The following is a 21554-nucleotide window of genomic DNA, read 5'->3' on the forward strand; positions in this document are numbered from 1 at the left end:
CTTACATAGAGTGTTTGGTCCGAAACACGGGTCTGTCTGTCACTCTGCTCTGCTGTAAGCCGAGGAGAAAACTTTCCTTGTATCCTACAACCTTTATCCAATGAGGAGAGAGAACGGCATGAAGGGCTGTGTGTGCAGCCAAGGGATGCGCGTGAATGTGGTGACGTAGGGACGAGGACCAATAGATCCATGACGAGGGCGGGGACTGCTACTCCATCGGCTGACAAGAAGTCAGAAAAACAACCGGATCGCTTACTTCTGCTTTAACTTGTTACAGGGAGAATGGAAACTCTCTACCATCTCTTGGCTGAAAACCAAACTTGTAAGATCAGATCCTCCGACCCGGTGTCCCAGCTCTCATCTCAAACGCGCCCCGTAACCTGTAATCTCTTGTTTATGACAGATTAAACTACACAAATATACACATTGTAACATCGTATACGACATATAATGTTATCTACCGCTCTATTGACTGGTTTCTCGCCGCCTTCGTTGTAGAAAAATGCACATGGCCGAGAGGAGGGTTAGCAAAACAGCGGGAAAGCGACCAGACTTGCATAGTTCCCCTTTAAAGCTGTACAGAAAAGAAAAATTTATTTGATTCCACTATGGGTCATAAAATTTGTGTAATAACTCATCTATCAGACGATGTAGCCCAAACTTTTTTGCAAAATTCTATTTTCGACTAAATCCGGGATGAAAGTGGGGAAGTTTTTTTCCGCATTGGATAATGCAGGCACACGGATTATGCGTCACGTTGCTCACGATTCGTCTGAGACACACACACACACGGAGCTCGGTCTCGCCCTAAACATTGAATATCCCGCCCGCTCGATAACGACTAATCGGGTAAACTCGTGCGGCAACTCGTGGAAACTCGGCGCGACAAACAGGACAAACGGCCATTTCTGAACACCTTTAAGACAATGATTATTATTCAGGTTTACTTTAAGGTAAAGGCATATCACAGATTGTTGTGTGAGGGATTTCCTTTATGAAAAATTGGTTGATGGTCTGGACGGACGAATAAAGTAAAAAACTCCTTATCTTTATCTGTTCAGCCGCAGTAATCTCATCCTCCATCTATCGGCCCACTGGGACAGAATAAACAAGGAGGTGCTCCTCCTGTCCTGTCATAAACTATGAATGGAAAAATTGTTCGGTACCAAGTGAAGCATGTTGTGTGTGTCTTCATACAGTATAAACAAAGGGTTTGTTTGGCTTGTTATGGTATTAAGTACAGCACCTTGCAGCCATGATGGCAGTCAACAACATGCGATTGTAATCACATAATAGATGATTGTAATCAAATGATTGCTTCGGCAAATGAACTGTGTTTATATTGGTAATGCAATCAAGATCATGAGGTCTAAAAATAGGAAATATGGAACATGCCTCTCACCACAGCTCTCTTTTTCTTTTTTTTTCTCTTTTCCTCCCGCAGGTTTGATTTTCTCCTGTGGTGTCTGTGTGGAGCGTGCCACACACCCACTCCACAACAACGACGGCTTTTGCTTGCATCTTCCAGTGTTTCTTCTGTCAGCAAGTCCAGCAGAGCTGCAACTCTTCCAGTGCCAGCCCTGACACCAGTGAGGAGCCCGGCCCCACTGACATGGTGAAGATGACCAAGTCGAAGACCTTCCAGGCTTACCTGCCGTCCTGCCACCGCACATACAGCTGCATCCACTGCCGGGCGCACTTGGCCAATCACGACGAGCTCATCTCAAAGGTACGTGAGGCTGAGCGCACAACTCACCCAGTCCTCCCTAACCCTTCACTTACTGTAAAGGGGATAGTTCAACATTTTGGCAAATTGGCCCATTGCCATAATCCCTATAGTCATAGCAGTAGGTGTGTTACCTTTAATTGTCGGTGCAAGCTGTTTTTAGAACGGTGGAGCAGAGCCGCAAGCTGCTCAGAGCTACGCTACGGAGGCTAATGGGATTTCTTGGTTTCCCTCATCAAACTCATCAAATACACAATCCAACAACTCCAAAACGCTCTGGTGGACAAGTTGTGACCTGCACAAATTGCCACGCTATGAGATAATAACAGAACGTTATGAGACAGAGTTGTTTTAGAGGCAAATACAGAGACTGCTTGCTGAAAAACTGTCCCTGAAGGCAACACGCATCAGCGGTTTTGCATGAATTTGCCTTTAAAACAACTTTGTCTGGTAACGTTCTGTTATTATCTCATAGCGTGGTGAATGTGCAGGTCACAACTTGTCCGCCAGAGCGTTTTGGAGTTGTTGGATTGTGTATTTGATGAGTTTGATGAGGGAAACCAAGAAATCCCATGAGCCTCTGTAGCGTAGCTCTGAGCAGCTCGCGGCTCTGCTCCGCCGTTCTAAAAAAAAAAGCTTGCACCGACAATTAAAGGTAACGAACCTACTGCTATGAATATAGGGATTATGGAAATGGGGCCAATTTGCCAAAAATGTTGAACTATCCCTTTAACATTTCACATGACATTCGACTGGTCTGTCTGTATTTAAATAAATGAAAGAGGCGACCGGCTGCTCCGTTATGTCACAGTCCCTGCAGCCATATTTGGTGACACAACGAAGGTCAACTGGAGAGAAATATCTACTAGATCTATTCAATGAGGTTTTAAATAAACTGGTGAGGTAGTAACTGGATTGAAAATGTAGGTTACTGTGTCACAGGCAAAACATGTTACGGCAGACAACTGAACTGAATTAGCCTGAACAAACTTTGAGCGAGTAAACAAAAAATATCGCTAGTGTTTACGTTTCAATTCGTGTAAGCTCTGATAATCTTCTCTGTCAAGGTTGACTTCAGTGCAGATTTGCATTGTTGATCGATAACAAACACTCCTGGTGCTGATCTTGGAGGAAACAAAAAAAGCCAAGCTGTGTCTGAAATCGCTCTCTAATCCCTGTAACTGAGGCAGAAAGACACAGAAAAACAAAATTATTCCTACCTGAGTAGTTTCTGAAAGTGTTTTTCCAGGACAAATACACAGTCTTCATCATCATCCACATCCTGGAGCCAGCAAGCTTTCTAACTGACAGAGAGCTAGGCAGTGTTGCCAGCTTGACGACTTTCTTCTCGCTAAATCTTTTGACTTCCCAAATCCTCTTGGCCACTTTTTTTTGTTTTTTTTTGTCAAAAGCGACTAGCAACAAATCTAGCGACTTTTTCCGGTGTTGTTGGAGACTTTTCTGGTGTTCGGAGACTCCGACGTGAAAGCGAAAGAGAATTTAATTAGCACATTCATTTAGAAGAAGTTTAATTGGTGCCGATTCAACTCCTAAATGAGTGCGTGCTGCAGATCCGGCTCTTTCCTTCGACTCTTTTTACTCTTTCAAAGCCCCTGTACAGACTTTTCATTTAGTGTTGATTTTGGCGGCCCCTGTGGACGAAAGCGGCGGATTGAAGACTGCATTTCCCACTGTCATGAAGACGTTTGTCTATCTGCAGCGTGCGTAGTATTGTATCTATTCATATCGTTTTGTCAGTGGTCCGACCCGACCATGCCTTCCAGAGGTATAGAATTAGACTACTTAGAAATAGCGTATCTTCACACTGATGGGCTCATTTGCTGTTGTAGGTAACAGAGACACATCAGCAGAAACCAGAGACTTTTGCGTATCCAGTTAAAAGCTCCGTACTGGGGCTTTAAACAGTAAGAATAAAACACTTTGAGAGGATTTCCCCATTTTTGCTGAGCATAAGATTTGTTCAAGATTAATTAAAAGCCTGTCAATTATGCAAATTGGGGCGATGGCGCCATTTAGCAACTTTTTCCAGCGACTTTTAGGACAGACAATAGCGACTTCCCTTACTAAGGAGTTGGCAACACTGGTCATACAGCTATCTGACTCACTGTCACTTAGCAAGGCGGACAGTTGTGGTGTTACAGTAACAGACAGTTCACTTTCTTTCTATAGCAGCTGAATTCTTTATTCACAATACCAGTTGCTAACCCGTATGAACCCGTGCCAACCACGTGGTGCTGTAGCCAACAGTATGGCTTATTGGTATTTATTGTTCTTCATTCATCAATACCATCTGCCTGGTGATACTAGGCACAAGTTTAGACTGAACCTTAGAGTAAATGTGCTTTTTTTTTCAACCACAGTGGCTAAAAAGCACATTTTATTAGCTTGATCATTTTCTCTCCCCCAGTGACTTATTTTACATTCCAGACCATTTAATCCAATGTTAATGTTTTATCATTCGCCGCTTTAAATAAGTGGTACTGAGAAACATAATCAACATTTCATGCTTGAGTTCATCGCGTTGGAACAAAGTTCAGCTGTTTTATGGGATTTTACAGTTTTATCCATTTTTCTTTTTCTTTTTTTTTGCCATTATTCAAACACTGATGAATTCGCTGACTCATCTGGATATTAAAATGCCTATCTTGGCCTCATCCTTTTGGAGTAGTACATTGTGAGTCATGATAAAAATTTGACAGGGTCCTTGTAATATTCATAAATGAATAAATCAGCTCAGCTAAACTGTGAATTCTCACTCAGCTGGCCTGGGACTCGGCTGTGATTTAGTGTCGTCCTCTGGTATTAGTTGTGGCAAATGGCACTTGGGTTTGACAGAAGTGTCACTTTATTTGATGTTCACCTGCCTCATTGCATCTCTAAAGCTCGTGTACCTGTCTGCCTTTTGCATCTGTATTTTATTCCTGCCAATAAATTCTCAGAGGCTTAGCCGACAGCCACGGATGATATTTTTACTGGAGTCGTTTCTTGCGGCTGCACAAAAGAGCCGGTCAGTCTTTCTAAAATGTTCCTGCCTTGGCTATTTTTGTTTCTGCTGCTGCTTTTTTTTTTTCCCTGATAAAAACTGAATGCACTGCCTTGTCTGACCGAGCATCTCTGGAAACCACAGACTAACTTTCAAAATCCGAGATAAAAAAGAAAATATCGAGGCAATCAGGCCTTCAGATCTGCCTTCGCTGCCCACATGTTTCAGAGGAATTAACAGCACTGAAGTGTTCTTGTTTTTATTTAGCCGAACCTTTTCTTAGTCTTGAGAATTTTCAGAAAATAAGGACAAATGGCCGCTGCAAGATCCAAGAGCCTGTTGTGTTGATGTCTGATTGCTTAATTTGTCTGAACAAAAGCTAGAAAGCCCCAAAGGGACTTCGTTTGTGACATAATACAGAGGGAAAAAACTGTGAGTAATCACATTAGAGAGGCTTAAACTTAGAGTCGTTAAGTATTTACACTTTGTAAATCATTTAAAGTGATTGCTGATTAATTATGTCTTCGCCGACCGACTCGTTTCTTTTTCCACTATTCTCATTATTGATTGATGCCTTTTTTACTCCACTACAATGTCCCCCTCTTAGTTTGTGTCAATATTGCATTTAAACACCTACCAGAAGAAGATTGGTCACAAATAACTGGTATTTCAGAGTGAAAACAACCTGCATTTTGACTGATAGATAGTTTTTTTTTGTCATCACTGGATTGTTGTGATCGATTTCCCCCGAGGATGCGGTTCTGAACTCTGTCCCCGTCATCTTCTGCACCAATACATCCACTCCTGTTGAGCATAAATACTGTTTTACTGTCTCTGCTTTTCTGATTTCACAGAAATAAGACATGTCGGTTGTTTAATGCAGTGTTTCCGTCAGACTGTTGACTCTCACTCGGAGACATTCATCTCTGCGAGACTGTGACCTGAAGTGAATCCGGATGACAGTTTATTATAAGTGTTGTAAAGTGTCTGGCTGGCTGTGTTGGTCTGAATTTAAAGGGAGTACTTCTCAAACTAATAATTCAAGAAAGCTGTCTTACAGAGGCACGGACAAACTTTTACATTGAGCTATGAGTTGGAAAATGTCTTTTCAAACATAAGTCTCAAGGGCAAAAGTATGTGTTTGAAAAATAGACTCAATTTTTATGTAGTAGTTGTGCTGTAATATGCCCGACTGTGTACATTTGTTGCAGCGTTGATGTATATTTCCATGCATTAGATAATAGGTACATTTCTTTTCTTGTGAAATTCCAATTAAAGCTAATGGAAACAAAAAAAAAAGCTTTAATAGACCTTGACGTCACGGTTTAAAGGTACAGTGTGTAATATTGCTTTCATAAATACGTATTTACCAACGTCTATCACCATCCATCACAATCGTATACAAATGAAAGCTGTCTCGTAGCTTAGAATGAGTTGTTTACAAATACATAGGAAGCTGGTGCAACCACGGTGGCTGCCATGTTGCATCGCCATCTTTGAATACGGTAGCTGAAAGGGTCAAACTTGGTTCAAATGCTCTATTGAGTGTCTGTGACTAGGCTTGTGCCCAGAGGACGATTGACGTAGTTGTTTTTGGATTTTTCTGCCGTTATAAAACACACACGGTGCTACAGCTGAGCAGCATTAGCAGCTAGGTCTTACAATGTTGAACTGTTGTTATACAAAGTGCAGCCAAACACCAGGCTGAAGAGAGAGGGACAGCAGAGGCTCCTGCAGGTGAACCGGCTGGAGAACAGCTACGTCCTTTTTTTTTAAATATAGGCTATATATTATTTTTTTTATCGCAGCACTGTTATGTCCATGTACGTTTGTCTTCATGGGACTACACTATGTAACTGGCACATCCTGTAAGTCCTCCTGTGTAACTTTTTGCTGCAAAATATGACTAAAGGCACAAGTGTAAGTCTGCATGTGTGTTAACAACGATAGTATTAATCGCTCAAAGTTATTATTGTTATCAGTTAACAGTTAGTTTGCGAATGTGTTTTTCCTCGGCTGCCACTGTCACTTTGCCGACAGAAGGTCGAGCTCGAGCGAGTGAGTAAGCGATGCACTTGTCTTATTTTGTCCAGGCAACAGTCTGAAACACATGTGTGCAGTTACCTCACTAACGGACAGGTGGACAGGTCGTTCTACATGAAAACGCTGGGGTGGCGTTTTCAGATTTTCCAACTCGGGGACCTGTTTTCCCAAAAAATACAGTTTTCACACCCTAAAAACGCTGTTTCCGTCTGGACAATACGCCGAAATGATAAAAAAAAACGTGGGTGGATTCATTAAAGCCGTATCCGTCTGGATGGGCTCTCTCGAAGTTTATATTTCTTTGCAACACAGAAATTGTAAACCATATAAAGTTGGACAGTCCCACCAAATATTGAAGCTCTTCCTCCTGCATGAAGCTTTTAAATGTAGGCATGACTAGTTTGGTCCTGGAAAAAAAACCTAATTTCTGACTTCCAGTCCAATTCCGCCATCATAAAATGACTATTGATAGGTTTATGACCGCCGGCGCTCGAGCCCTCCCAGGCTCCCACATCCTGTCCTCAATAATTATCAATCCTCGCAGTGACAAAAACAAACAGAAAAGCCCATTTTACAGTCAGATCACACGGTACTACTACGAGGATGTCGGAAGATTCAGCCCCATTTGCCCCCGAAATGAAATTGTCCTGCCAGGTCTGGTCATTTATCTGCCGACAGAGCCACAAATCTGAACCTGTGAGTGAAATACAAACAGCTGAGAGAGAGAGAGAGAGAGAGAGAGAGAGAGAGAGAGTGAGTGTCGTTGCACCCTCTGACACAGTTTAAGCTTCACAGCAAAAGAAATCAGTCAGCTGCTACAGGATTTCTGGATATTGAAGTCCACATTGTGCGAATGGTCCACGCTGACATTTGAGGCCGCAAACAGCTGGTGAGCAAAGTGTGAGTAAAGTTTCTGAACTATCAGATGATCCAGAGTTGCAGCAACTGGAGCGATGACCTTTATGTGTTATTATTATAAGACGGTGACAGTGTGCTGTGCTCTCCGTGCGTTGCACTCTCACCACGCAACTAAGCTGATTATTCAAATGGCAAAGATGATCAATCTGCGCACTCGCCCCATCTCAGTGTCGAAATCCATTTGCCTCCTGCAGCTCGGAGACTTGGAGGCTCTCGGTTTGTCAGCGCACACACACACACACGCAGGCAGGAAGACGAGCTCGGTAAACAGCTCTTGTGTTGTTCCTTTCTGCAGGATCAAGACGCCTCGAGATGGTAAATTTGGAGTTGTGAAGTCTGCGCAACACGGATTTCACAGGGTCTTAATTGTTTAAGACTCGCGTAAATCACATTGACACACCTTTAAGCAAAGAGAGAGAGACAGAGACAGAGACAATCATTTATCTGCACCTCAGTTAACCTGTCGAGCGCCACGTCAGATCTGTGGATTTATTGTCTCGCAGCAGAAACCGTGACAAGGAACAATAAAGTGTTTTATGATTAATTTCTGTGTGGGGAAATTAAACGGCTGCTGCAACAAACTGAAACTGGATACGGAAAATAAGAGTTTAGCAGAAGAGGAGGTCGCTTAATGTAGGATCATATGTTGTATTAACATTTAATAAGCAGATGTGCCTGATGTGGAGGTTCACAGGACGATATACATTATGACAGTATAGTAAAATATTATTGTAAAATTGACAACAAAATATAAAGAAGGGTCAAACTCTCAGTTGTAGGATGTTAATGTTGCTGTTTGAATGGATAAATCACATTTCATTATCATTACAAAGAGGATGTAGCTCAGTGTGAGTGTATAGGATTTGTATAGGGGACCAACCAACCAAATACATAGTCATACACTGGTTGTATAATAAAATGTTAAAGGGATAGCTCACCCAAAATTAAAATTTCACTCATTATCTACTCACCCTCATGTCGACTAAGGGCTGGGAGGAGTTTCAGAGTCCTCCGTGGCTTCTCTGAGTTACAGGGGGTCTCGGCGTAGCAGTGCATGTCCATATAACGGTTGCAAATGGATACCAACTGTCTTCGTAACAAAAAGACACACCAAAAAACATCCAAATACTTCCATGCTGCTCGTATGTAATGTCCCTCTTGTATTGAAGCCCCAACATGAGAAATTGTTCCGAAAAAATTAAGTAAAGTCTATATTTCAAGCTTGTTTGTAGCGGAAGCTCCTCTTCCTGGTTCGTCCAAATTGGAATACAAGATGGACATTACATACGAGCAGCATGGAGGATGTTTGGATGTTTTTTGGTGTGTCTTTTTGTTACGAAGAAAAGTGGTATCCATTTGCAACTGTTATATGGAGACCCCCAGATAACTCTGAAACTTCTCCCAGCCCTTAGTCGACATGAGAGTGAGTAGATAATGAGTGCAATTTGAATTGTGGGTGAACTATCCCTTTAACAAAAATAACCATTGACTATTATCACAACTAATTAATCAGCTGAGTCTGTTCATGATTTATCATTTGGTTGTTGTTAAAATGTGAGAAAATCTCCATCACAGTGTCTCAGAAACGTCCACACATTTGGCATTTTGTCTGATCTGACAATATGAAATGATTAAAACGGTTCAGATCCAGTTTACTGAGCCAGAGAAAAGCATCTGATGTCAAACTAAAGCAGCAAATTATCACGTTAGAGGAAGTGGAAACGGCTCATTATGCCTGAAAAACTTTGCATAACTCATTTTTCTTAAAAGCTCTGCTGCTGTAGAAGTACAGTGACATGAAAATATCACAAGTTTAAATGAGCGGCTGTCTGAGGCTGCCTCGGTGTTAACAGTGTCTCACAGTTTGGTAACATTTCTTCTCTTACATTTTGATTCCTGTGTCGTTCATATTCGTGTTCCTTGCCAGCAGCAGCAGCAGCGGTAGGCTACGAGTCGTCTTCCTTGAAATTTATTTTGGCTCATCTCGGTGTCTCTTGACACCTTTCCACCACCTGTAAATCCGTGGGAAAGTGCGAAAACCATTGGCAGGGGAGAGTGTGTAACTGCGGCACAAACATGCTGCTCGCACACGTGCACCAGTGTTCCCGTGTGCAACCAAAACAAGTAGCCACACATAGAAACATTAAAAAAAACACAGCTTAGTTGGTGGTGGTCAGAAAATCTCCACAGGACGTCTCTTTTTTTAACTTGTTTGAGCTGCAGCACCAAACCTCACAGGACTCTCTCTCTCCCAGAACATATTAAATATCGGATGCTGTTTCTCCTCTTCGGAGACCCAGATCATTGCAGGTTAGCGCGGCTTTTTCTTTCTTTATTTTTTTTTATTCCACATATCAATATTCAACATTTTACATATACAATTTTCCAACAGTATAAAACATTCCTATACTTCTCCACCAGGGAGCAGAGACAAAGATAAACATACATTCTCAAAGAAAGTTCACAAAGCAAGGAATTGAAAAGTTGTACAAGTATGTAGGCTATCAGTTTAAGAAAAATGTTTAAAAAAGAAAAGATAAGCATCTACAAAAAAGAAGAAGGAGAAAGAGGAAAAAGAAGGGAAGAAAAGATAGATAGACAAGTGGTGTCCACTGCTACAATATTTTGTTTGTTTTCTTGTCACTACTATGTTTCATCATCTTTAATATTTTGAAATAGAGTATAATATTGGTGTTGAAGTAAGCCAATGTAATTATAACAACAGAGAGGGGCAGGTACTATAAGTTTTCTTCATCCTGCTCCTTTTCATTCATGGTGACAATGTGTACATTATGTAAATATGTGCAACCATGTGTAGAATGTATACCATGAATTGAATTAATCAAAATGAAATGAAAGTTACCGTAGAGTAAATTTGAAGAAAAAAGAAACACTTTTTCCACTCCTGTCCTTATTTTCACCCCTCTCTTACCTCGTCCATTTTCTCCTGTTGGAGGGTATAAACATAATAAACATATGAACAATGAACAAGTTTGTAGCCTGAACCAAGGGGATCAGTAATCTACCATACACAGTGTCCTTACTGCACAAAGTCTGCTCTCAATGGAGACACAAAACTAACCCAGTCTCTGTTTTTAGTCTAGTTGAGAAAGTCAGCTTCTCCATTCTATAAATGAGCATTACCTCGACCCAATCCTCCATTGTTGGTGCATCAGTTTTTAGCCATTTTCTGGTGATGGCTTTTTTTTTAGCTGCCAGTCCACCAGCGTTATTTGAAATATGTAGCTATTTTTCTCCTGACCTTGTAATCTCCTGGTTCTCTTTTCCCAAATGTAATACTCCAAATGTTAAGTGGAATTTGCTCTTTCAGAATTTAGCGCGGCATTTTCACGTTATTGTGAAGCCCATGTGGCCCTGCAGGAACGGACTGACTGAAGTAGTAGTAAGAGGAGGATCGTTGGCCGTGATGCGACGCAGTGAGGTCAGCTGAACATCCACAGTTCAGCCGGCGCCAAAAAGCCAAACAGAGATCAGTTGTTGAAAGTGTCGGCTTGTAAATGAGGTTTTTTCTGGAAGCTGTTTGGAGGCAGCTGCATGGAGGCTTTAAAAAATGCAGGATCTATTTGGGAAGTCTTACTGTACAGTTGTCTGACCTGTGTGTCTCTGATGAGCCGTTTGATGCTACTAAATGTCTGGTTGCACGGTCTAATGACACGAAACCGACTTGGGAAGACTTGCCTCTCTCTCTTTAAACGCTTTGCATCACAGGTGTATGAAGTCACTGCCTCCAAACGCAGCCTTTCTCTTTCTGCCTCTGTTCATCTCTCAGCAGAAACTCCTCTCCTGAGCGTGACTTTGACTTATTATGACTGACTGTCGCCTCCTAAATGACACTTAATGAGATGAGAGAGTGAGACATTAACTCATGAGAGGCGTGGGAGAGGCTGCAAGTGTCAAAAGGGCGTTAATGTTTGTGTGTTGTGTGTTTGATTCGTGACACGCACGCCACAGTGTTAGCAGAGGTGACGCTGGAGGAGGAAGAGGAGGAAGAGGAGGAGGAGGAGGAGGAATGCTGGAGAACCAGTAGCGCTGGGGAAATGCAAATGAACTAGATTTATTGCCGCACAGTTGCTCACGTCTCAGGGAGTTCCCCGAGCGCTGAAATAGTCGGCCACATTAAGGAAAGTGGTGTAGCCTGGTTTCTGGTTTCTATTTACATAAGCATAAATTAAAACTGCTCCATGGTTTATTTTGCGGTTTAGATATTAAGACATTGATATCGAGTTTGTGTTTTTGATCTGCCCGCAGAAGAAACCGTCCTTATACCTCCGCATAGCCTACGAGTTCTTCTCTGATTCTTATCATAAGAAATGTAAAGAAAAGTACCATCAGTCTGACTGTCTGTGCAAAACTTTGAAAGATAACTCAACAGAAAAAGCAAAACGAGGATTGTTGCCAGGAACAGTTTGTAGCTTAGCAGTTAGCTTGAGTTTTGTGTCCAAAAATAAACATTAGACTTGAAACGTGGATGTGGATGTTTCTGGGTGGAGAGCGAGAGAGTCGCGAGAGAGCATAGATCTATGGCGAGAGAGTCAGTGTTTTCTCTCCGGCCAATGATGGAGCTCAGCTACGTGCAGCAGAGTAGGAGGCTCAGGGCTGCTAGCCGCACTAGCTGTCTCTGATGCTAACGAGTGTTAGCATGTCTCTCTCTCTCTCAGCAGCAGCAGTCAGGACCGCAAAGAAAAAGAAATACAGTCTGAGTGAAGCGCTGGAGCCGCGGACCGATTCCCGACCGTCACCGACAACTAAAGCCTCGACTGGTAACAAGTATGAGGACCGTTGTGGTGAGCTAGCTCGATGCTAACTACGGCTAGCGGTAGCGGTTAGCATCCGCCGCTAACACCGTCTTCCCAACTCACCACAACGGTGTAACAACGTAACACTGGAGGCTCCCGATGTTGGTGACAGTTGGTTATCGGCCCACGGCTTAAGCGCTTCTCTCGGACTGTATTTCTTTCCTTTGTTGTCATGACAACCGCTGCTTAGCCCGAGAGGAGGGAGCGCAGTTTCAATGTTTTGTTTACAAACTGCAACGAACAAAACTCCAGACTCTACCTTTTTAATACGAAGACCTGCAGCAGGAATAAAACTAAATCAAGTCGGTATCAGTCTGCTGTGACCTGACCCTGCTTTGCTTTGGCTTTTTTAAGAGAAAAGCAGCGCTCGTTTTCCTCGGTACACTTGCACGTACACAGCTCTTGAAGGGTTTCCTGTCTCTTCCTGTGATCCCAGACTGAGTGCACGATGCTCGTCAGGACTCTGTGGGGGCCAGACCATCTGCTGCAGGACTGCCTGTCCTTCTAGTCTCTGAAGATGGGGCTTTATGACTCTGTCTGTCTGTGACACATGAGAATATAAACATTTTAAGTGCCTTAACACATTTGCACGGTGCAGGAAGTAATGTAATTTGTTTATGGCATCATCTCGATCTGAGCAGGTGATTGATTGATTGATTGATTGATTGATTGATTGTCAGTGTGACTAGGAGCCGGTTTGGAAATCTAAGATTTCCCTCTTGTGTCTGGTTGAACCTCTGTCCTGCAGATGTTTGGCTTTGTGTCGACTTTTTAAACCCAAGTTTTGCTAAATACAAACACATTTGCTTGGACACCGTGGACGGATATTTTTGGACAGGACGTCAGACGATCTTTTTTTTTAAATTTTCCTGGAGAGGCAGTGAATTATTGAACGCTCTGTGACGACATTAGCTACACACACACACACACATACACAAACACACACACACTGACTTCAGGACCAGGAGGAATCGATTTCACTGTAATCATGGGATTGTTTACAAGAACATTGCTAACATGGGCTGAACTCACTGCCAGAAACATTTTGCAACTTGAATGCAGCATGCTGACTGCATCTTGAATCGTTGACCTCTGACCTCTGACCTCATCCGGCCTTCAGCTTCTGAGTGAGGAAAACGAGTTCCTCTGCAGTAAAAAGCTGTTCGCTGCTTTAATGACTGAACTGTTGTCTGGATTGTGTCGACTTGTTTACTGGGCCAAAGCCATAAGGCGACTCTTGACAAATGACCTCATTAGTCTCAACAATCCACTTTGATAATAATTGGATTTCATTAAGGGAGCTTCCACCAGCAGTCTGTCTTTCTTTCTCCTGTGGAAGGTTTCACACAGTCATCATGTTGCGGAAGTGGACGCAGCTCAGTAACTGATCAGCAGCAGCAGCAACCTCATTGAGGATTTAAGACCATTGAGGTTTTAAACTCCATAAATGTGTGCTCCTATTACTTTTAAATCTCTAACAGAAAAGGTAGATATCAGGCCGTTGTATACGACTTTGTCATGATAACTCATGTTAGTGCTGCTGATTTTAATAATAAAAGACACAATGGTGCAAAAGGTTAACAATGGTTCTGCACACTATTTAAGTAGAAAATACACTCTCAGGGTTTATAATAACATATTATAATAGAGGAAACCTGTGCTTTTTCATGCTGCCACGTGGGAAACACAGTTCATAGTTGTAGTCCCCACTCCCCATCACCCAGATACTTAAAATAGAGCTTAAAATCCTAATGTTAATCAACAGTGGAAGCAGAAAATTAGAAATCGCAATGTTGACTGATGGGATATTAAGAGTCTTGCAAAATCAGGTTGTTTAAGCTCCCGGAAGAAATCTTTCGCTTTCAATTTTTTCAAAACATAATTTTAAAAAGGTAAAATCAACAATTACCATTTTACAGAACTCTCCATTGCAAAATGTTGATTACATACAAACTCAACAATAACTCACTCAGTTGTGATCTGAGGGAACACAATCCACTGCAATAACCATCAGTTTAATGTAATAAATCCTCTACATTTCAGAAGATGTGATGAGTGAATATTTGGCACGATTACATCATAAATGAGTTAAATGTTGATTTTGTGTTTTTAAATAGGTGGCAAGTGTTTTATTTCCTAAACGATGACGTGGATCGATGTCTGAAAATTGACCTATTAATAAGCTCTTCTATTCTGTGCCACACGTCGGTCGTTGGCATTTGTGTGTTCAGTCGTCCATGGCAGCATCACCAGTCCTCAGCATCAACCCCTTCTAAGCCGATTATGTTACTTAGGAGAAGATAACACCATGGTCTGGTGTTTTCCACTACACGCTGCCAAGGGCCCCCGCTCGCCCCGTCCACGTTTGATTTTCATCCCAAATGAAATTTATCAAGTGTCATCATGCAGCTGCAGCAGCAACACCACGCTCCCTATGAGCTCCTTTCACTTGTGCACATTAACAACAGGAGAAACTAGTTATACACTCAGTCACACAACAACAAGGCGTTGGTGCAGGAGCTGCAGGTTCTGGCAGATTTCTCCCCACAGTTGCAGTTTGAGTTCTGGTGGAAATCTCCTGAGCCAGGTATAAAAAAAAAAAAAAAAAAAGAATTAAAAAAAAAAAAGAAACTGCTTCCGCTCCCTGAGCTTATGCGCTGAGTCTTCGAGGCATGCCAGCCGGCGGGGCTAGGATGCAGATGGAGCAGCCCGAAAGAAAGGATTAACCTGAGCACACGGGCCAGAAGGAAGTATGGCAAGCAAGCAGTGTTACCCCTCCCCCTCCCTCCCTCCCTCCTCCTCCTCCTACAATCCTGCCCTCAACCACTAAACTAAATGTGAGAAGCTGCTGAGGAGAGAGAGAGAGATAGAGAGAGGAAAAAGAAGCCAGTTTATTGCTGCAGACTTGCAAACTTTCTGTTGGCGGTGAAACTCCCTGATAAAGCTTCTTATAGTGTTGGATGATACTGAGACTGAGTCGTTGCCTGCAGTGATACACACACACACACACACACACACACACACACACACACACACTCGAAGCTGCAACTTTCATCAGTGTTGGTCCATTAGTTTGCCAGTTATTGTCTCTATTAATACATTTAGTTGTTTTGTATCTAAACATGATCACAAAACAAGATAAATGCCGTTCAGTTTTGTGCTCAAAATATGTCTTGTTTTCAAAGCCTCAAAGTTTTCAGTTTACAGCGATGTCGTCACAGAGAACAGGCTGAAACAGGAACATGTTTTAGCCAATTATTTAATCAACTAATCATTTTGACCTATTAGTTGTCTCACTATGGCTGCAAATCTGATTTTTCTTTTCTTTTCTCTTTTATCTCCTCATAGTTTCATGAAAGGTTCATGGAAAGACCTTTGTAATTTGGTGCTAATTGTAGCCAGTTAATTAGTTTGTGTTAGGGTTAGTTAGGGTTGAGTTCTTGACTTCCAGGTAGATTTGAATGAACAAATAAAAAGTGGCTCAATTTAAAATATCATCAATATTTATGAGTCATTTATGAATTATTGAAAAATGAATTCCCTGTTTATGCTTAGTTAAAGGGACAATGAGGAGTTCTTGGACCGGCACAAGATGGACGAAAGTGAAAACATTTGCCAAGAATGTTTTCATTGATCAAGAACTAAAGTCGGAGGTTCGAAGATGATCAGATAGCATCGTAGTTCCGACCATAGATGGCGATTCGGCGGCGTTATTCCCGTTATTCCGGGAAACCGAAAGTAGGAAATGCTGGGCGAGTCGACAACTAAATAATAATATTGAAATAACGATAAAGACAAAACAATATATTTATCGAAAATGGACCCATTAACAAGTGGGTAACGTATTCATCCCAGTGTTGTTTTCGTTAACGATGACGATGACGAAATATTTTCGTTGACGCCCCTTTTTTTCATGACGATAACGAGACGGTGACGAGACGAACATGGCTCTCTGATGACGAAAACATGACGAGACGTGTGTGAGTTTTCGTTGACGAGACAAGAACGGACGTAAATGTTAGTGGTCGGGCTGCGATCGCCTCTACATTCCATATTATGGATTGTCATTACTAGCTGCACACGATTTAGCAACGGCTCCGTCAACAACAGAACAACGCTGCTGAGACGAGCCGCGGTGCGCCGCCGCCCAGTGGTTGTGATTAGAGCGGCAGAGAGCAGCAGGCAGTGATCCGCTGCTCTGGTGACCTCGGTCAGTGCGGTGCAGCCGCTCCGCGGCGTTGACGGGTGGTCAGACGTTCAAATGCATGACATTTCTGCTTATTGTGCGTGTAATCTGTCCATTAAAATCAACAAGTGTCTGCAACACTGCTGCATCCTTGTGTGGTCACGTCCACCACCTGGCATGCAGCGCACATTCTGCTCAACACACCTGCCGTCACTCCATCAGAAAAAAAACTGAATGCACTACTGTTACCACTTTATCTATGTGTAGGCTAATGGATAATCCTTAGACCATAAAGTATTTGGCATTGGGTGGAAACATTATGTGTAAAACCATTCCTTTATTGAATTAATTTGTTGAAAGACTTTTTTTTTTTTTTACTGAAACTGACTAAAACTAGACGAAAACCTTATTGAGTTTTCGTCGACTAAAACTAGACTAAAACTATCACATATAGGAATGACTAAAATTGACTAAAACTAATAAGTATTTTCGTCAAAAAGACTAAGACTAAGACTAAATCTAAAATGCCTGCCAAAAACAACACTGATTCATCCACATTAATATGAAACTCTTTTATAACCAAATACAAACTCCTCGTTATCCCTTTAATGTGATGCCCTTAAGAATTCATACAAAGGTTGATTTAGCTTAGTATTTATAAATAACTAGAAATGTAAAAATCTCATTCATTTCGTACATGTCGCACTGCTCCTGTTATTAGCTACACAGTCAAAATCTGGTTTCTGGTTTTGTAAAGACTGATGAGACTCTTTGTAAACAGAGTATCGCTCTCGCTGCAGCTCCATGTCCAACACTTCAACATGTAGAGAAACCCACAGTCTGTACGGCTGCACAGCTGCTGCTGGCAAACAGTCAACTGGTTGAGGATCTGTTAGTGCGAAAGGCAACAGGACGAAACTTTGACAGGGAGGTGAGAAGGAAACATAATGACTGACTTTTATTTAAGTGGATACCTTCACCCAAAACATGCCGTTAAAAAAACCCAGAGAAACAGCGGGGGAACCAAATCAGAGCTGACATCTGTTGTTATTGTCATCCAGAGCACGCTGCATCTTTTCACCATCGCTGTCAGTTCCTGTTCTTATCAGATAATATGGGTTACATCTCAGAGCAGATTCAAGCCCCATCCTGAAATCAGATAGCAGCAGTGTGAGCAGCAGCGGCAGCAGCAGCAGTTGAGAGCCGAGCGTGAAGGCCTGCAGTGTGAACGTGGTCGTGGTCGAGCCGGGCGACGGCGACGCAGCCTGAATACTGAGGAGGAGGAGGAGGAGGAGGAGGCTGAAGGCTGAGTGTTTTTTATGCAGCACCTTGGCTTCGTCCCACCCATCATCAGGCTGATGGGAGCCCCTCTAATGGATTGATCACACTTTTCATTTCTCGCCATTAATGGACCCACTTCCCTCTGCTCGCTTTCATTTTTTAACTCCTCTGACTGGAGGTTTGCCCAGACTCTGATGGCTAACATGTGACTGCGGCGACCGTGACTGAACAGTCAATTTAATGTTGCTGTTCTCGCTCCTTTTTTTTTTTTTTTTTTTTTTTTACATCATAATTAAACCAAGTATATTCCAGTCCAGCAGGTTTCTATTAGACTATTTAGCCGTCACACCAGCAGTTGGATGAATCGTCATGATATTTAGTAAAGACATCTCCCAAAGAGTTATAATGCAACACTGACTTTTCCTGCACAGTAAATGCACTTAAAGGGGCCTTTAAAGGGATAATTCAACATTTTGGCAAATTGCAGTAGGCTCGTTACCTCTAATTGTCGATGCAAGCTATTTTTAGAACGGCGGAGCAGAGCCGCGAGCTGCTCAGAGCTACGCTACGGAGGCTCATGGGATTTCTTGGTTTCCCTCATCAAATACACAATCCAACAACTCCAAAACGCTCTGGTAACGTTATTATCTCATGGCAAAAAGCGTTTTGGAGTTGTTGGTAGGCTTGGGCGATAGGACGAATGTATCGCCAATCGACCACCGGCTGAGTCCGTCACGGTTGATTTAATTTTTGGCGATTGTCTGGGCGATTTTTTTTGCATTTTATTTCGCCAAATTAATGGTCTGCCTCCACAGAATTCAACTCTAATTTACATGGAGCACAATTCAAAGCGTGCGTAAATTGGATCTGGCAGCTATAGTTATGTAATATGTATGTTGTTCTATGTTATTCACACTGATTTCCGACGAGTCTGAATTATTTTTAGAAGAGCGTTATGTTTTATGATATTCAGTGTGCCCTTATTTTGAAATCCTTGTACCGGGGGTTACTGTTACTGTTACGAAGGATACGGAAATAAAAGTAGCGAAGCTCCGGACAGAATTGCATTATGAAAACACATGTGTCTATCACAACAACGGATTTTCCGGGACAGATCAAATCCGTTAGATTATCAAGCTGATTATCCATACGAAAGGTAGGCTGCCGGTTCTCACGGCCCAGACTTCTGCCAATAGTTTTTTTTTTTTTTTTTTTTTGAGGGTGTGTGTGTGTGCGCCGAGCGGACACGCGTCTATGGGACAGGCTTTTATTTAATTTAGAACAAACCTTATGCTCAGCAAAGATGGAAAATATATAGTCTATAAAATGGTTCTGTTGTTTGGATCCAGAGCAGCATTCATTTACAAGTTTAATCAGCACCAATTAAACTTCTAAATAAACGTAAACGTTGAATAACTCGGGTCAGGTTGGACCACGGGCTTCTTTTTTTTTTCTTCCTCACAGGAGAATAAGGTGTGCGTTGCGCTCACCTCGCTTCTCTCTGACGCGTCGGTGCTCTGGTTGTGATTGATCCGCTTTATACATACACACCTGCGCTCCGCACACGTGTCATAACTGCCGAATATATCGTCAATCGCCGATTTAAAGGGGTACGGTGGCCGATTGGAAATTTTTTACCTATCGCCCAAGCCTAGTTGTTGGATTGTGTATTTGTTGAGTTTGATGAGGGAAACCAAGAAATCCTATTAGCCTCCGTAGCGTAGCTCTGAGCAGCTCACGGCTCTGCTCTGCCCGTTCTAAAAATAGCTTGCACCGACAATTAACTCATTGAGTGCCAACCACGTAATTTCTCGTTTTTCGTTCCCATGCGTTGAGTGCCAAAAAGGAGATTTTTCGTTTTTTGCTTTTTTTTTATATTATGAAAATAGACACTTTAATACACATTATATGTAAATTTGGGGACTCTACGACGAGGAGAACTGAAATAGATGACGATCAAAGTCACATGACAGCTCATGATCTGGAAGTTTTTATCATAACTCGGCTTCTGCAAACGGAGTTCTGCATGCAGATGCAGCGCAGCTGCTCTGCAGCTGCTCTGCTCTCACCCGCGCTGCTGCAGCAGCTCGGAGCTGAACCAGGAAGCTCTCAGCCGACAGTCCCGCCCGGTCTTCACCTCGAGCAACACCGTGTCCTCCCCAAAGTCCTCCCGCGGTAAAATCTGATGGTCTCTGGACCAAAGCAGACCGGTACCACCGACCCGTACCACAGACGGACCGCGACCACCGGCGGGACCGTTGTTCGCGAGCCGCGGTGGCCGACTGACCCTCACGCTCCGCGGCGAGTGGCTGTGACATGGCACGGTGCGTCTGTGTTATTGTTGTTTAGTGGCGCCCCCCCCCGCCCCCGATGGTGGTTTTGTGAATAGAACAACCAGTGTTGTATATATTTATCTTATACGAGCCCTTTGATCCAGAAATGCGAGTGTCAGAAGAGCGACAGGCACAAACAGCGCACCTTTCATAAAAGACGCTCTATCTCCTTTTCTAGAAAAAAAGGAGGGATTTTGGTGAAACCCAGCCATGTTTAGCTTGAGTTTTCTCAGGAACGGAGGCACGTAGAAACAAACGGTTTGTGGTCATTTGAAGCATTAAGTTAAACCTTTCAATTGAGCTACAGTATGTGTTGGTGGCAATAATATAGAATACACTATGGCTCTACATAAAAAGTCAAAAATGGTCTAAATTGCCGGTACACTTGACTAAAACTTTGGAAAGGAGCGCGGCACTCAATGAGTTAAAGGTAACAAACCTACTGCTAAGAGTATAGGGATTATTGAACTATCCCTTTAACATGTAAAATGTTATATGTAATTTGATGGGGGGGGGGGGGTTTCTAAATGCATGACATTCAGTATTTAAAAGTAATGCTGACACAATACAACAACCAAATCCAAGTTATTGTTGTTGTCCGATGCTATTAATTAAAAGTTTGTTTACATGAGTAAAAAAGGCAGATATTCTCAGTTATAATCAGCTGATGTAAGTATTTTCCATTATTGGAGAACAATGGGGTCTAAAAGGCCGAGACTGCTCCCTAACCTTAATTCAGATGGGGCTTTATAAATAGATTAAATCATAGACAACTACTGTAAGAATTATTACATGTACAAGCGCCACCACATAATGTAACATTGCCAGTGCCAGATTAAAGAAGTTGCCTTATGTTGAATCTAAACGGAGCCTCTGGGTTTAACAAGATGCTTGTAAGTCGGAGTTGAACCCTCACCTACAACAGTCGACATCTGTTGAGACAGATGGCAAAAGTCAACCTCAGCAGGTTTGTTAATAGCTTCCAGTTAATCTTTTATTTTAAACCTCGGTTTGATTCATTGTTATACATTTCTTTTCTTTTTTTTTTAAAGGAGCAAAGAGGAAAAAAAAACTTATTTCATATGTGAATTTGTCGGTGAAATTAGAAGCAGCCTGTGATGATTCGCTGCTTCCTGCAGTTGATGCGTTTTGCCTCTCGGGGGGTTGGATTTGTGTTTTTTTTTTTTTCATTCCGTGAGTTTGGCTGAAGGAGCGGATTTCTCTGTGCGAGGTATTGTTCCCTTCA

The 21554-nt window shown here is 42.4% G+C and overlaps 1 protein-coding gene across 1 annotated transcript in view; it reads left to right on the top strand.

Moving 5' to 3' along the window:
• The window catches only part of LOC310991631 (protein yippee-like 1), a 41717-nt gene that overhangs the window by 8379 nt on the left and 11784 nt on the right, over positions 1-21554 (top strand). The window contains exon 2 of the mRNA XM_083979439.1: positions 1445-1729. Coding sequence (XP_083835565.1) covers positions 1613-1729 — 117 coding nt within the window. The 5' untranslated portion in view covers positions 1445-1612. The remainder of the gene's footprint in view (positions 1-1444; positions 1730-21554) is intronic.

The sequence above is a fragment of the Trachurus trachurus genome (genome assembly GCF_905171665.1).
Source record: "Trachurus trachurus genome assembly, chromosome: 9".
NCBI classification, from domain to species: Eukaryota; Metazoa; Chordata; class Actinopteri; order Carangiformes; family Carangidae; genus Trachurus; species Trachurus trachurus.